At 46.3% G+C, this 16,868-nt stretch overlaps 1 protein-coding gene across 1 annotated transcript in view; it reads right to left on the bottom strand.

Annotated features, from left to right (window-relative positions):
* The window catches only part of LOC147684549 (extracellular calcium-sensing receptor-like), a 98,704-nt gene that overhangs the window by 57,685 nt on the left and 24,151 nt on the right, over nucleotides 1-16,868 (bottom strand). The window contains exon 4 of the mRNA XM_086939708.1: nucleotides 11,049-11,876. Coding sequence (XP_086795834.1) covers nucleotides 11,049-11,876 — 828 coding nt within the window. The remainder of the gene's footprint in view (nucleotides 1-11,048; nucleotides 11,877-16,868) is intronic.

The following is a 16,868-nucleotide window of genomic DNA, read 5'->3' as shown; positions in this document are numbered from 1 at the left end:
TCAACCACCCTGGATACAAAGCAGCAAAAATTCATCTTGATTTAGCACTTTGCCATTTTATTAACATTGTGGACGAATCTAAGGTTATATTAGTCATTTTTTACCATAACAATTTTGCCCCCAGCAATGTCGATATGGCCGCCTCTCTTGAACAGTATTTGAGTAAGCATCTATGTGGAGTGGTGGCTGGTGACATTTGAAAGTGGTGAGGCGGAAAAGCTAGGGAAGAGTGCCCTGAGGCGAGGGAGCGACCATGAGAAAACAATTTTTTTAGAGTAGGCAAATGGTGCCCTTTCAAGCAAACGTGAGAGAGCAAGGTGGTCACAAATGCACTTCTGAGTTTCCACTACTCCACAGCTCACCACCTCAGACTCTGCTCTGCCCCAGCCACTCTCTCCCTCTCCTCCAAGCCTCCACTCTCCCTCCAGTCTCTCTCTTCTCGAACTTCAAGTATCAGCCTCTCTCTCTCTCACCTGCAAGGATCCGCTCCCTCTCTGTCTCTCCCCTCTCCACCCTCAAGCCTCTGCTCTCCCTCAGTCTGTCTCACTCCTCCTCTTCCAAGCCTCCGGTCTCCTCCAGCCTCCCCCTCCAAGTCTCCAATAGATGAGCCATTCAAGGCCAAATGTAGACTTTTCAACATTTCAAAGACACCTACAATGGAGAAAGATGCAAGAGCCCTACAGAGAGGCACGGTCATCATCCCTACAGATGTGAGCCTTGCGGAGGCACGATTAGCAGCGAGCACAAGCACCGGGGTCACCTCTTCTCTCCATGTGGCCAGGAAGTCACTTGTGCCTGAGTGTCCCTGTTCAGTTCCAGATGATTACCATCAGGTGCGTTCATTCAATGCCGCCATTCTACAGCACCGAAACGCCGGCTCCCAGAATGCACTAGGCTGTTAGATTAAAACTCAAGCCCTAAAAACACGCAGCTCTGATGATATGGAGCCAGGTGATAGCCCCAGTTAGTAGCACTGGATCTGGTTTAACCCCTCGTAAGCAGAAGAAGACCACTCAAAAGTGCGGCGCATGAACTGAAGCACTTTTAACCTCAATTCCGGATATTGCCCTGAATTTGGCTTCCGTAAATTCTGTGAGGGAGCATTCATTGTCACAGATGCCCCTGCTGCAGGGCCTAGGGCAATCTTTTCACAACAAAACACAGGGTCTGGTGTGTGGTGGGCTTGCTTTGGAGAAGAAGGGCTGTATCACCTGGGTGAGAGATAGTGGCAGAGAAGCTTGCCACGGGAACAGTGTTGTGATTTCTCCCGTGTTTGAAGCCGCCCGCCTCTTTTGAATGTCACTGCTTTAAGGCAATAGATCAATCAAACACTACAGGGAAGTTAGGGGGGCCGAAGAGATGGCGCAAGGGAGGACTGCCGGTGAGGAAGGATTGGAGCTAGAGCACGAGATGGGCGGGCGAGGTAGGACAGGAGAGATGAGAGGGAGGGACAGGGAAAGCCAGAGAGGTGCGGCAGGCGCGGTGCATCCATTGGGGCGTGCGAGCGTAGCTCCCCCCGCCCTCAGCAGCTCCCTCGGCGTCTTTGAACTTAAGTAAAGTTGGTGCCTTTACGAACGTTCCTGGAGTTGACTGGCAGCCTCTCTCAGCCAATCCTGGCGCTGCCAGCAGCGCCAGGATTGGCTTAGGGCATGGCTACTATTCACCCGCCTCACGCCCATTAGGAGACCGAGGGGCTCCTAATGGGCATGCGCAAGCCAGTGAAAATACAAGTGCGCATGAGTGGGCAGGGGCTAAAAATTCGCCCTCCGTCCCCACTCTTGCGCACTTGTGGTGCTGCCTGCTGCCCCTGGTGACAATCATGCCAATTAACATGACGTCGGACCGCCCACCCCTTCAGACTCTGAAGGGGTGGGGGGTCTGACATCTTGCTGCTGACTGACATGATTGTCAGTTCTCCCTCAGCGTCTTTGAACTTCAGTAAACTGAGAGTTTACTTAAGTCAAAGACGCTGAGGGAGCTGCTGCGGGCGGTGGGGAGGGGGCTACGCCCACACGCCCCAATGGACGCACCGCGCCTGTGACTCAAAATGGAGTTTATCGTATTGGATGGGGGCGATTTTAACTAAATATTATGCATTTTGTCCAATACAGCTACTTGTAGATTGATGAGTGACGACACTGAGGAATAATGTCATTTTGATCATAGCCCCTGTGGTGAAATTTTTAACTCCATACTCAATACATTTTCCCTCTTCCTCATAATTGATCTTACATCACAGCCAATGCTGGATCAGGTAACATACACAGGCAGAAGACAGGTCATTCTCAGCTATTTTATTGCTCTCTCCAAGCACTATATACCCTGCGCAGTATGCTTCTCAATCATTCAAAACTGCCTTTGCGCCCATTTCCCTCTAGCCATCTCCTTCGAGTCACACTATGAGAAACAAGAAACTACGGGCCAGATGTATCAAGATACCGTTTTGCGAATCCTAAATAGCGATTTTTTGCGAATCGCTATTTAGAATTCGCAAAACGGTATGTATGTACAAAATCGCTATTTTTTAGCGATTTCTTATTGTTCTTTATTTGCGAATTCACAATTTGTGAATTCGCAAATAAGGAATAATTTCCAATGCATTCCTATGGGCCAGGAGGCCCATAGGAATGATAGTGCAATAATTCCCAAATTGCGAATACGCAATTTGCTGATCGCAATTTGAGAATTATTTCAAGGGTGCAGGGGTGTCTCAAAGACACCCTGCTGCACCCCTGAAATCTACATGTGTGTGCATGTGGCACACATGCATGCCCTATGGGCATGTATGTGTGTCACATGCCACCCTTACAAATGCCAATTAGGGCATTTTTAAAAGAAATCGCAAATTACCACCAACTACAAGTTGGTGGTAAATTGCGATTTCTTAACACAAATTCGCAAACCAAAAATGTGTCATACATATCATGTAAGGAATCACAAAATTTGCGATTCCTTAAATGCTATGGCAAAATAAGGAATCGCAAATAATTGCGATTCCTTAAATTGCGATTTTTTGATACATCTCAAAAATCGCAAATCAGCCGTTTGCAAGTCACAAAAGCCTTGATACATCTGGCCCTACATCTTGAATCCTAAAATTAGTTTTTGAGAAAAACAGGGGTATCTTGCGTTTCTGGGCAACAGTGAAACCTGATGCTGTTCTCAGGGATCTCATTAAGACAAACCGGGGGGAAATTCGAACTTCCTTGGAGAATGCTTTAAACCCCAATTGTATGCTGGAGGCTTTGTCATTCAGACAATGAATTGTTGCTGGATAATAGAAAAGCGAGACTGCCCATGCCCCAAAAATTATTCAACAGTGATTGATTTCTCAACCCAAAAAATCTCATCTTCATTTTGAAACAGAAACCTAGGGGTAAGGGGCTGGTTAGTCTATGCAGGGGACAATACAAACAAGCAACTAGTCCTCAAAGGCAGCCATAAGGCAAGAAACCTAGGAAAATGTATATGTAGCTAGTAGAAGAAAGGACTCTTGTCTATTCTGTAAACCGTTAATGGACTCTACTTTGTGAAAACACAAAACATAAAAAAAAAGCACAAACCAATTTAGAAAAATATAGCGCATTTTAATAAATTGAAAATACATGTACCTCAAAAATCCAATGAGTCATCATTGATGGAACCCTAGATAGATCCCCTGTTAGGACGGAGCCGCGGGGTGGGCGACGTCTTCTTGGTCTAGTGGAGGCCCTAGGTCTTACAGATGGCTGGAGGTTCAAGCATCCTCTAGAGACAAACTTCACTTTCTACTCCAAAGTACACACCTGTCACACGTGCATTGACTATTTCCGGCTGTCCGCAGACGCTCTAAGAGGCCTGGAAGAAGTCACAGTATGCCCGAGAGGTATCTCAGACCACTCCCCAATTCTTTTAACATGCTCTCTTCGCCGGATGGGTAGAAGACGAATGTTCCCGCTGCACGTCGGGTTCCTCTAGGTGGCCCAGTCATGGCAGCCCTCACGCACACTATTAAGCAGTACTTCCTAGAAAATCAGGGATCGGTGGATTCCCCTAGTACGCTCTGGGAGGCTTACAAGATGGTCCTGCGGGGGCAGGCGATGGCCTCGATCACAGGGCATAGGAGGGAGCAGCGGGCGACTTTGGATGGCCTCGAGACGGAACTATCTTTGGCTGTTGCATACCAGGAGACCCACCCGTCTCCGGGAGCCGCACGTACGGTTCGACTTAAGCTCTTAGCCCTACAGAGGGAGATGGTTCACGCCATGATCCAATCCACCCGACATAGGGTATACGAGCTGGGAGAGAAGGCAGGGAAGATGCTGGCCTAGCTAGACTAGAAGGACAGGGCATCCAGAGTCATAGCTCAATTGATGTCCCCCGATGGCTCCATGGTTTCCGATCCCGCTGGTATAGTTAATATATTATCGGACCATTAGGGAAGAATCTATGCCCCCCAGGCGTCCTACACAGTCTCGGAGGCCTATGAATATATCAAGGATCTCACAATACCAAGGCTCTCCTCGAAAGCAGCGCTTCTCTTGGAGGCGGATATTACGACTGAGGAGGTGCAGGCTGCTACCTATGCATTGGCATCTGGCAAGGCGCTGGGTCCGAATGGGCTCCCAGTTGAACTCCATAAGAGGACGATGCAAACGACTGCCCCTTTCTTTCTCCGCATGTTAGCAGTTAGCCTTGAGCGCGGGGAGCTACCAAGGGATCAGCGGCTAGCAACGATAGTTGCAGTTAATAAGCCGGGCAAGCCGGTTGCGGACTGCGCTTCCTACCGTCCGATATCCCCCTCATTAATGCTGATCCCAAAATACTAACTAAATTACTCGCCTTAAGGCTGACTCCCCGCCTTGCATCCCTGATTAGCCCGGACCAATCTGGTTTTATGCCGCATCGGAGCACAGCTCTTAATCTTCGACGGCTACATGCAGTCATGGCACGTTCGGCACTTATAGAAGAACCGGCAGTCACGCAACCATGGCGGGACGCAACCATGGCATTCGACACTGTCGAATGGCCATACCTGTTCGCGGTGCTCCAGCATATGGGCTTTGGCCCCAAGTTCTGTGCCTGGATTTGTTTATTATATACTAAAACATTGGGGCATGTGGTTACCAATGGTCACATCTCATGAGACTTCCCTCTGGGCCGAGGCACGAGGCTGGGATGCCCCCTGTCACCGCTGCTCTTTGCATTGCTTTTTGAGCCTCTCGCGATATGGGTCAGGTGGGAACCTTCCATCAAAGGACTCCACTGGACTGATAGGTGGGAGGATCGTATAAGCTTATACGTGGATGATATACTTTTATACCTCACCTCCCCCAAGAAATCTATCCTTGAGTTATTAAATGTCTGTGAGAAATTTGGTAGGGTGTCCGGTTATAAGATCAACTGGACCAAGTCCGTCCTTCATGTTCTGTCTGGCACACCTCCCATGCTTCCTCGGAGCTGTCCCCTACAGGTCGCGACGGCACCATTCAAATATCTAGGTATTCTTGTTACCTCAGATCCCGACGAATTTTACGATTTGAACCTTCGACCACTACTGGAAAGATTTAAACTCAAAGTTAAAGTGTGGCAGATTCTTCCCCTCACGCTCCTGGGAAAGGCGGCGCTGTACAAAATGATGGCATTGCTGCGCTTTTTGTATGTGCTTGAAAATTCCCCATTTCTGGTCCCACCGACTTATTTTAAGGCGATCGCTGCAACAGTGTCTCACCTGCTTTGGGGGGCGCGACCGCCTCGAATCGCCCAAGACAAATTGACTAGAAGTTGGTACGATGGGGGGATTGCGCTCCCGAATATTGAACTCTACTACTGGGCGTCTCATCTTGAACAGATTAATTTCTGGTTACATGCCCCACAGACTGATCCGGCGTACTTTGCTGATAGGCACTCCCTTGAAGGTAGGGGTCTACTCCATAATCTTTACTCCCGCCGCCCTCCGTTGGACCTGATGGGTCCGACTCACCACTCAGTACAGTTGTGGTACAAGGCCAATAGGCGTCTTAGGTGCAGGGACATTATCACACAAATGACACCACTATGGGACTCCTGGCAATTGGGCTTCCTTCGGAACAGCAAGGGGTTCCAGGCTTGGAACTCCATTGGTATATCGGTGATAGGAGACTTGTGGCGAAAGGGTGACGTAGTCGACTTTAGCCACCTGCAAACGCAATATGACATGTCTCAGACGGAGAGGTTCAGGTACCTGCAGATTGCACACGCATTACACTCGGTTATACCACGGGGTACTGTCTTAGAGGAGTCGTCCCCGCTCGAGGACAGACGTCTGACGGACCACATGACGGATAACTTCACTTATAGGAAACTCATTAATAACCTTCCGGATGCAATATCAAAGTTGAAACTTAACTGGACTGAAGAGGTGGGTCCCTTTGGCGACTCCGAATGGCAGGAGGCCCATGCCTCACCCCGTGAAAACGCTATCCCCTCCAGATTAAAACTGGTCCAATTAAAGATACTGCACCGCACTTATTACACCAGGACGACTTTGTACAAAATAGGTAGGGCCACGCACAAGTACTGTCTTCGTAATTGTGGGGAGGAGGGAGCATTCTTCCATACCATCTGGGACTGTAGACACATGACAACGTACTGGGCAGCAGTAATGGGTACCACTTCTCAGACGATTGGTATCTCTCTGTTGTCGGAGCCTCGCCGTTGCTTGCTTAACGTGTGGGAGCCTAACGACTTGAACCATTGCCAGTTAGACTGGGTAATATTGGGTATGGCGATAGCAAAGCGCAACATTGCTCTGTTGTGGGGATCAGCGGTCTCCCCGACCCTCAACAAATGGTGTAAAGATATGGATGAGGCGATGGTAGCGGAGAGGGCTGACTTCATCCATCGAGGCTGTCCGAGTAAATGGGAGGGAATATGGGGGGCCGGGAACAGGTTCAGAGGTTGTATTTCCGAGCCACCACGTACCACTGGGGAGGATGAGGACATAGACTGATCGAGTATAGACATTTCGCTAAATATGTTGTTATGATATGATATGTTGTGTATCCGCTTATGTTTCTTCCCCGTAAAGCCTTGGACTGACAATGACCAGTATGTCTCCGCTGACTTACATATGCATGCTGTATCATAATGGAAATAACTTTAAGAAGCTGTCCTAGCTGTTTTGTTAAGATGAAAATAAAAATATTTTTAAAAAAATCCAATGAGTAGAACCAGAGATGATCAAATGTAAAGATTTTAGTGAAAACAGTGACTAAAAGTACAAAGGGCCGCTTGTGGTCCTCTACTTGTGCTAGACTTGGGACAAGTCACAAAATCAGGCGACTGCAATGGAACGTGAGTCGGTTAAATTAGTAACCTTTAAGTCAGGTGCAAAGTGTTCCGTTTGCAGTGGAGGATGCTACGAGGAGCAGTCCTAGCACCAGAGATGGTCATTAGTATATCATGAAGAACAGATAGGGCATAGAGGAAAGTTGCCGCTGTAGCACAAAAAGCCGGCTGGGCATCGTGGATGGTCGTTGCTGTAGGTTTGAGTTGATGGTCATCTTAGGTTGCCATTGCTTTAGCATGATCGCCACGTACTGGTGTTTTCAATGCAAAGAGCACGCTTCACAGAAGCTTCTTATTGGCAGTCATTGTTGGCAGCAGGGTCTTTGTGCGAATGGGCCCATTTGCAAATATGAGTAGCCGAAACCTCAGAATTTCACCTTTTATTTCAAGAAAGTTGCCCTTCGATGCCAGGCAAGGGTCCAGAACCTGGGGAGGCACCTGGGCAGTTGCAAGGAGGCCTCAGAAACTTTCTTTGTTTCTGTAGCTTACTCAGGAGGAATACTCTGATAAGCGTGGGATGAAGGCAAGCAGGTCCAGTCTTCCTTCACAGACAGCAAGGCAGTCTATTAAGCATCAAGGCAGTCCTCTGGCAGGAGGGCAGAGCTTCTTCTGTACCATCCTCAGGTACAGGAGTGCTCTGATGAGAGGATCTGGAGGTCCAATAGTTATACCTGGTGCAAATCGTTGTGTACGGGGACTCCCTGTTCTTCTCCCATATCTAGTTCTGGACAGGTCTTCCTCTTTCCTTGTCAAGGCTCCAAACTGTCTCAGGGTGACAAAAGACAAGCAAGGCCTGGTACCAGGTTCCCTTATGAGTGCATGAGGCAAAGCCCTATGAAGTGTACATGGGGCGAAATACAGCTCCTCCCAAGTCATGATGCCAGGATGGCCCATCCTGTCCACACTGTAGCCCCTTCTGGGATACTGGATGGAATCAATACACAAACCCCAGCTACAAAGCCATTCACAGTCATGTGGTCCAGAACACTGGCTGAAGGCACAAACGGTTGGGACAAGAACATTTCAACTTTAAAAAAAGTGGTATTTTCAGAATTGTGACCTTAAATCCGACTTAACCATTAAAGAAGATTTTAAATTACAATTCATTTGAGTGCAAATGGTATATCTCCATCTCTTACCCATTCAAAGTTAACACATTTTAAATGTAATAAGGTAACCCAGTATTAGTCAGGGGAAAGATGAACCTTACAATAGTGAAAAACAACTTTAGGAGCTTTTGCACTGCCAGAACATGTACACCTATGAACACGTGTCTGTCCTAATTTATAAATATTATGAGCCTTTAAGACCTACCTTAGGCGTGTCTGGTTCAACTGATGGGAGTTTTGTTGTTTTGGTCTCAGATAACTTACATTTTACTCTTTTCATTTAAATTGTGTGGGGGTTTTCTTGTGTGCTATTTTCACTTTATTACTGTTTGAAGTGCTGCACAAATACTTTGCACAATGCCTCTAAGTTAAGCCTGACAAGCTACCAGAGGATGTAGCACAGGTTAATTTGGGGGTTGATTCTGTTTTACCCTGACAGAAATTGTGGTTTCTGCTTGAGTAAGGTTTCACAACTTCAACTAGTAACCCAATGTCCTACAGGTACATTACATGAAGGACCCTTAGCTCTATTTTGGAAGCCCAGGGCAGCCTGGTGAAGACAAGAGGGAGAGGATTTCCCCCAGACTGATTTGAGGATTGTTACATTTCTGTGAGCATGGTGGGACAAACTGAAGAAGGGGTAAAGAGACTCCCTTCTCTTGCGTGTTCTTGCATTCAGTGAGAAATTACACAGAAGAGATCTGGTCACATCTCAGGCAGGAGATGGGGCTGACAAGAAAATCATAAAGAGTAGGGCTGGTAGTTCGGGATTAACCTTTTGATGCATTTATCTTAGACAGCTAGGAGTAACCTTTAGTCACTTCAGAGTCTCTCCTCCTGTGACAGATGGCCTTTCAAGAGAAAGAGGGGGAGGAGATGTATATACTTAAACAGAAGCAGAACCTCAACATAAAACATAAACAACCCAGACCCTAAATCACATTCAGTGCCTAAAAATGAACTATAAGAGGGGGAGGTTGGGACCTAAAAAATGGTCATCTACCAAGCAGCCATTGGGCTGGGTGAGGAGAGGAAGCTCTACAAGACTTCTGACTATGACCGGGACTGAGGGGCCAAGGCCCACTAGTGCCCCTGCTAGGGAAGGGGACATAATCCAGGGTCTCCAAGACCACCTGCTCTGGAGCCTGGACCACCAGCGCCTGCTTGCTTACCAAGACCAGTGTGCCCTATGAAGAAGAGGAGAGAATTTGAGGGAGCCATGTCTAGTGGGACACACTGTCTAGTGGACTCCCAGTGCAAGGTGTGAGGACATGGCTGCTGCACCAAACTGGGTTATTGCATGTTTTCAGATTTACATGCACATATGACAGGAGAGGGCCACAGTGAAGATAGCCATGGAAAGTGTACCTTGACGTGAGAGCAAGGCTGATGCACCACCTCTGGGGTGTACCCCATGTGCCATGAAGGGCTCCTGGGGTAGAGACTGCTATGCAGTGAAGGCAAGTCCTAGGGATGCAGTGGTGCAGCAACCATGTATGTCAGGAGAGGATTCTGGACATATTTGTGCTGAGAAGATCAGGACCAAGCCTGAGAACTGTGAAGCCTTGATGACCTGTACGTCATAAGGAGCATCCAGGACTGCAATTGACCTGACCCAGTGGACTGAGTGAGGATGCTGTGGACACCTCACCCCATCATTGGGACCCAGATCAGGAGCATCAGAATCCTTCTGTTGGGGAGCACAGAACTTACTGTGGAAGAGCCCAGGAAAACCTAATTTCCTGCGGACAGGGCACCCACTGAGATTCTGCATGTTTCTTCTCTGCTGAAGCGGGTACAACTGGTAAAGGGCCCACCAGGCCACAGGGGACTCACTGCTAAGAGCACAGTTGCACCAAGACAGTTTAACTGTATTCTAAATGTCAGGTTGGACTCTAGAGTAAAGGCCTACTAGTAAGCATTCGCTGGATGCAGCTGCCAGAGAATGGGGAATAACCCCAACCACTTTCTGATTAACAGGTGGGACAGGTTTAACAGAAAAACACTAGGGCCCCAACCTCAATGGGGAAATATATATTGCTATCTATAAATGTCACAACCTGCCTTTAAATGTCTAGAGTTTGAAAAAGATTCTCCTTTTTTAATAAAAAATAAGTATTTTACTGTACATTGATTTTTATATACCACTGTGTGCTCTTTGAGTTATGAGTCATGTTCACTAACCTGTATCCACACTTCCCCCTGAGGGAGCGTTTGACTGCTCTTCCATATCTACCACAAAGAGTCAAGTGCAGAAGGGGTCCCAGTTGCTCAGGATCCACAGTAGGCCGGGTCTCAGGTGGACATCAGGAGTAAAAGGCCTCAACCACCACATCTGAGTCCAGTAACACCTCCATGCCCTATGGTCTTCTCAAAAGGTTTCTGACAACATCCATTTGGGAGCTTGTGTAAAACATGAGTAAAAGCAAATATGGTGCAGATATTTCATATTTTATGGATCCAAATGATCTTCTTTTTAAGTTAAGATACTATGGACTTTTTAAGTCACTGGTGCCAAACTAAACAGTGCTAACTAAATAAATAAATAACCAGTATAAATATACTTTCAATAGGCAAATTTAACAGTGCTCTAAAGCAAAATTCCATTCATACAGTTCAAAATGCCCTCACCTGCCAAGGTTGTAAGTTTTGAAGATCTGCACATGAACTGTTGGCAAAGGGACCTGCCAGAGGTTTGCATGAAATCAGATCATCCAGGGCATGAGCCAAAGCATAGATGGCGTTGTATGCAGTAAGAGTAAATCTAGCATTATAAACTGATGCATCAAGACTTTGTAGGCTTTCAGTTCCTGAGCAGAGTTTCTGTCCATGTGATACATTTTCTGCATCTGTTCTGTTCAGCTCTCCAGCCCAGGTGCAGTTGAAGACCTGTTCCCAAAACCTTGTTAGGAAGATGTCTCCAGGCATCTTAGATGGATGGATTCCATATATGAATTCTTTAAACCCAGGGATATCCTTGTTGGAAACCGCAATTCCCAATGTGCCATTCAAAATTTCCCATAATTCCCTTGTGGTAAACATTGAGGAAGGTGTCAAGCTTGTAATGCTAATCCACATTTTGTCCATATAGCCCAGCAGTGATATTTCTTTCAGCACCGGGACAATGTGAACTTCAAAGGCATAGCAGACAACCACAAAAGCTGTGGATCGATGCAGTATCCCTATTACACGGTCCAGGGATGCACGGCTGGAATCTGTTGGCAGAGTCTCAAAAAACTCAACACAGATCTGCCTTTTCTCTGCCTCTTGCTTCAGCATCTGACTGCCTTGGAGACAAAGATCATTGTTGGAGATCAGAATCCCTATCCATGTCCATCTAAATAGAATCATAAGCTGAACTAGAGCCAGAGGCTGGATGTCAATGCTGGTAACTGTCCGGAGGAAAGATGGGAATTGAGTTTTATCACTCAAAGCAGGGAGAGCTGCTCCATGGCTGATCTGTTTTGAGGAAGGACACAATTAAATAATCATTTTAAACTGTTCAAGGTGAGTGGTCTGGTAATAAGATTTAACCATGAATGCAAGTCTACTTTAAAATAAATCTAAGCATAAGCCTGGCAGTGAATGTTTTAGTTTATGTTGTTTGTCTTATCTTCGAAGCACAGAGGAAAACCATCAAAATAATTTCCTAGGTTTACTTGTGAGCATTTTGAAAGCCAAAGTATAGTAATTTAATATGGCTTGTGGCACATCAAGTGCAATTGCTTGCCTGAAGATTGTTTGAGGGAGAGAGTCTATGGTTCAGGAATGAAGATTATTCTCCACAACACATTTTTCACATAGCATCTACAATTTTATTTTGTGTTCCACTTAGACAAAACAAGTACTGCCTTGCAAATCAGAATGAATATCTATACACTGATTCATCCCTCAACATTACATTGCTTTGGTGTGCTTAGAAGTCAAACAACCATCTTTTAAATCATAGCTCCCTGCAAATGAACATATTTTAATTAGTCATTTCTATAAATGCATTAAGAAAAATATGTTAGAGGCAACAGTAGAACAAATAAATTAAAATCTATGAATAACAATATGTTAGAGACAGTAGTAGGACAAATAAATGAAAAATTATGGAACAGCAGTCTTGGTTAAACCACAAGTAACTAAATGGATTATTTATGATAGGGTTGTATCACGTCGGCACCACGCAATGTGGTACATGCATGACATATACACGTGTAGAGGGGTGGAGAGAAGTGAACACAAACAACCCAAACACGTCCCACAAAACAAAAAATGTATTGTTTTGAAAAAACTGCCCTCACTCACACACCGAAGTGTGTGACATGCTTCATCATCGGGTCTGCTTACAAAACGTCCAGGTGTAGCCACACTCTGGACGTAGCATAGGGGGTGGGTTTAAACAAAAAAGACCACAGAACAACAATACGCGACCAAACAACATATATGTAACAAAAACACAAAAAACACAAATAGTGATCAGTGAATGTCACCAAGTGACTTGAGTGGGTGCGCAACACGTGCAGTTAAAGGGAATAGTGTTTAAAACTGGTTTGGGGATACCAGACAACAAATTTATTAATAGGTTCCACAACCAGGATTAAAAAGAAAGAAAGGATGGAAGATGTTTCCAAGAGATAAGTTAAAATTCTCAAAACAGCCCTCCTAATACCGCCTTTGCCAACATGTTTCGACCGATATGCTGATCACATATGATTCCAATTGAACCGAGGAACCCTCCTCATGTGTTAGCCTGCTATTCAGATCGCCGCGTGAATAGCAGGCTAACCCACGAAGAGGGTTCCTCGGAACAGTTGTGTTCTTGGGACACCGACCTGCGAGATGCCATGTTGAGTTTACACACGCAATAAACTCGTATATGTTTCCCGGATTATTGGGAGCCCCTGCAAACATATCGGTTCAATTGGAATCATATGTGATCATCTGCAGCCCTAGACTAGTCGCCACCACCACAATAAAGAGGTGGTGGGGTGGGAGGAGGGAGTGTGCAGGGGGTTATAATAAAAAGAATTCTAAAATAAAAACGTACCTGGAGCTGCCTCCCACGTCGTGCTCAGACACGTCCTTCCTGGTCCCAGGAAGCACTAGGGCCACGTCACGGACTCCCATCCAATCACTGTGCTGCTTAGCAGCCCAGGATTGGTTTGAGCAGGCAGGAAAGATACCCTGCTCAGACCAGGGAGTCTGAGGCGTTTCTCCAGCAAGGCTACTCAATCCAGTTGGGCTGCAGAAAACTTAAGGGGCAGCTTTACAAGCCCCCTGCGTATGTCACGTTTTGTGATGTACAGGTGGCGCATGTTACTTCTCCATATTTACAAGGACAGGAAAAGCTACCCTGCGTCGCACTGAAAGAGGAAAATGCCTGTAGTGATTGTTTTTATGCAGGAACTTCCCCCTTCCTGCACAAAAACAATCACCCCATGACGCAGGCATCCTTGCACCATGGTGCAAGGGTGCTTGCACTGGCGAATGGCTGCAGTTTGGGCCCCAGCGCAGGGGGGGTCATACGAATACGCCATAATATTGTAAATATTTTGCATTCCTGTCCTTCGGAAGTGCTGCAGCATGGTGCAGCCAAAGGGCATGCATTGCTGTGCTGCTGCACTTCCTCATAAATCTGCCCCTAAGTGTGCATGTGTGTTTTGGTCGGCCAAAACACATATGCACACTTAGGGAGTGGAGTGCATGTCCCACTTCTCCTCCCAATGCCCCACCCATCCCTTCGCAAGCTGGCTCAGAGGCGGAAAATGACAAATAAAATGATATTTTATTTTTCATTTATTGGCTCTGAGCCAGTGAGTGGAGCGACGCTCCTCCGCCAATACGGAGGAGCCACCACTGTGGAGGAGCCGGCACCGCTATAGACGTCATAATCTTCCTCAAGTGGTCTGAATATTTTACCTCCTGGAATTGATCACTAGTTCTGGGTCTTTGTTTTGTGACCATTTTATTATGGGGTATTGAATAGAAAGTGTAGCCCTCTTGATTTGGATGGTGATAATGCCAAAGATCTGTCAGACCATGTTCAATAAGAAGAATCCGGAGCGCCTTATAAACTTGGGGCTTTCGTCCGACATATGCGCTAATTTTGTTATATATAAGTGACTAGGGATATTGATATTAAAGTCCCCACAAAAAAACAGCTAACTCTAAATTTAAATTCCTCAGAACCTGCGGGTCGTCAAGATTAGAAGCATATATTGAGCAGACAGAGAACAAACGACCATTAACCAATAACTCTGCGATTAACCATCTATCAAAATTGTCTTGCTTTACCTTTTTAACACGACCAACCCCGGTTTTTAAGATGACAGCAACACCCCTAATTGTAGAGGTTTGTCGGGTGCAAGCCACTAAGTCATAACCCAAGAATCTGAGATAAGCCCGGCTACCCCAAGGGATATGGGTTTCCTGCAGGCAGATTAAATCCACCTGCATCACCTGCAGCATCTTATGGAAAATCCTACGTTTTTTAGGGTCATTTAATCCGCAGATTATCGAGGTTGCACATGTCAATTTAGGAGAAGCCATAAAGTTTGATAAAAAACAAATAGCCCTGGAGAACTATTAAACATTTTATAGCACATATGATTGCAATCCAGCTGGTTTTTGAAAAGAAATGAGAAAGTTGGCATCACATTAAATACGTTTGAAAAACACAAGCAATTGTCAGTAACCTTAAATCTGGTCACCTCCGCCCACCACCTCCGCCCACCACCACCGCACCACCCAACAACCCACCCGAATTAGCCCACCCACCCCAACTAAGCCCGCCCACCCACCCAGTAAACCCCCACACCCCTCACCCCCCATACTGAGCATCAGGACCATGGTCCTTGTGATGGTTGAGTAAGCGTATCCTCACACTCCACTGAAACCACAGTTGTCCCCCTTTCCAAGAAGATAACAGATGACCCTAAAACATCAGCTAGAAAAAAAATTCAGAGTTTTATATATACCCCTCAGGTCATCACAAAAAGAAAGAGAAGAAAACATGAAAAGAAATGCCTACTGCCCTGCATTTAACGAACAGGAAAATACATTGCCTAGCTCGGGCTATATTGAATCCAAAAATTCCTTAGTAGGTATCTCCGACAGAAAAAACTTTGTCTGACCCTTAAAAATGACTTTTAGTTTTGCCGGAAAGAGCAAAAATGCCTGGGCTCCCTTCGCCTGGAATAGAGAAATCTGTTGCCGGAGATACCAGCGGCGAGTGACCGTCTCTGATCAGAAGTCCGGACGAACAAAGAATTGGCAGTCATTAGCAGATCGCTTCTTATTAGGTCTAGCAAGGTCAAATATGCGTTTACAGGCAAGGAAATTGTTAAAACATACCAGGATAGCACGGGGTAGGGATTATTGGCTGCGGCAGAGGATTGCTTTTTTTTGTTAAGTGGGAAACGATGCGCTCTCTGTATTTCGAGATTCCAATCCCACTGGGTGACCTCTGGGAAAGCATCGGAAAAGAGCTCCACTATAAACTGCCGGACATCGTCACCCTCTTTATTTTCCTCTATCCCCTAGACCCAAAGATTATTCCTTCGCGCCCGGTTTTCAAGATTTGAGAGCTTCCATAAGATGACCTTGCGTTGTTCTTTGACCTCTGAAACTAGATCTTTCTGAGTGGCTGCAGCATCTTCAAGAGCTGAAATCCGTTCTTCAGCTTTGACGATCCTAGGGGTGGTCTCAGTGCAAGTTTTAATAACACGTCGAAGAGAATTCTGCATTTTGCGGCAGGCCCCCTGTGTACACATATTTTCTTGCCTTGTTGCTTCTCTTTGCATCATTATAGTTTGATAAATTCTTACCAATGACACCTCTTCAGGGATACCTGACACGACCTCGCTAGTTCCCCCACATGCACACCGCATATTTAATTGAGACTGTTCCACAGATAAATCCTTCTGCAGATTTTGCTGAGTAGATTGGGATAGTACCTTAGTGCCAGGGGCTTTGCGGACTGTGTCAATGTTCAGATCTTTTGAGGCCTCACTGAGTCGCCAGTCAGCAGAGTGATCAGAAACAGAATAGAAGGTATCAGTAGACTCGCTAAGCGCTGACCCCCTAGTGTCATGGGATCGTTCTGTAGGCAGCTCGAGTGAAGCAGATGTAAGGCTATTAGAAGACTGGACTTCATTACCCAGCATGCACTAGGCAAGAGAGGATAGAGCAACAGAGGGGTCTGGAGCTGAACCTGGAGTCACGACTGCCTCTTTTGGCAAACTGCTATAATTAGTTAGTGCGGGGAACTCAAGAGGGTCAATATGAGGGGGGGGCTCCCAGAATTAGACAGGGCGATAACAGGTACTCTTGAAGAAAGACCCACCCCCTCCTTTCCAACGAGGTCTTTAGAAGTCTTTGAGTCTTGTCCTTGCACTGTATCAGGAAAACCGGCATTTGCAGCAGAGGTTTTTCCCTAAGCTCCAAGCCTATCAAACATTTCAG

The sequence above is a fragment of the Lissotriton vulgaris genome, chromosome 10 (genome assembly GCF_964263255.1).
Source record: "Lissotriton vulgaris chromosome 10, aLisVul1.2, whole genome shotgun sequence".
NCBI lineage: Eukaryota > Metazoa > Chordata > Amphibia > Caudata > Salamandridae > Lissotriton > Lissotriton vulgaris.
This window is presented reverse-complemented; position numbering and strand designations above follow the sequence as displayed.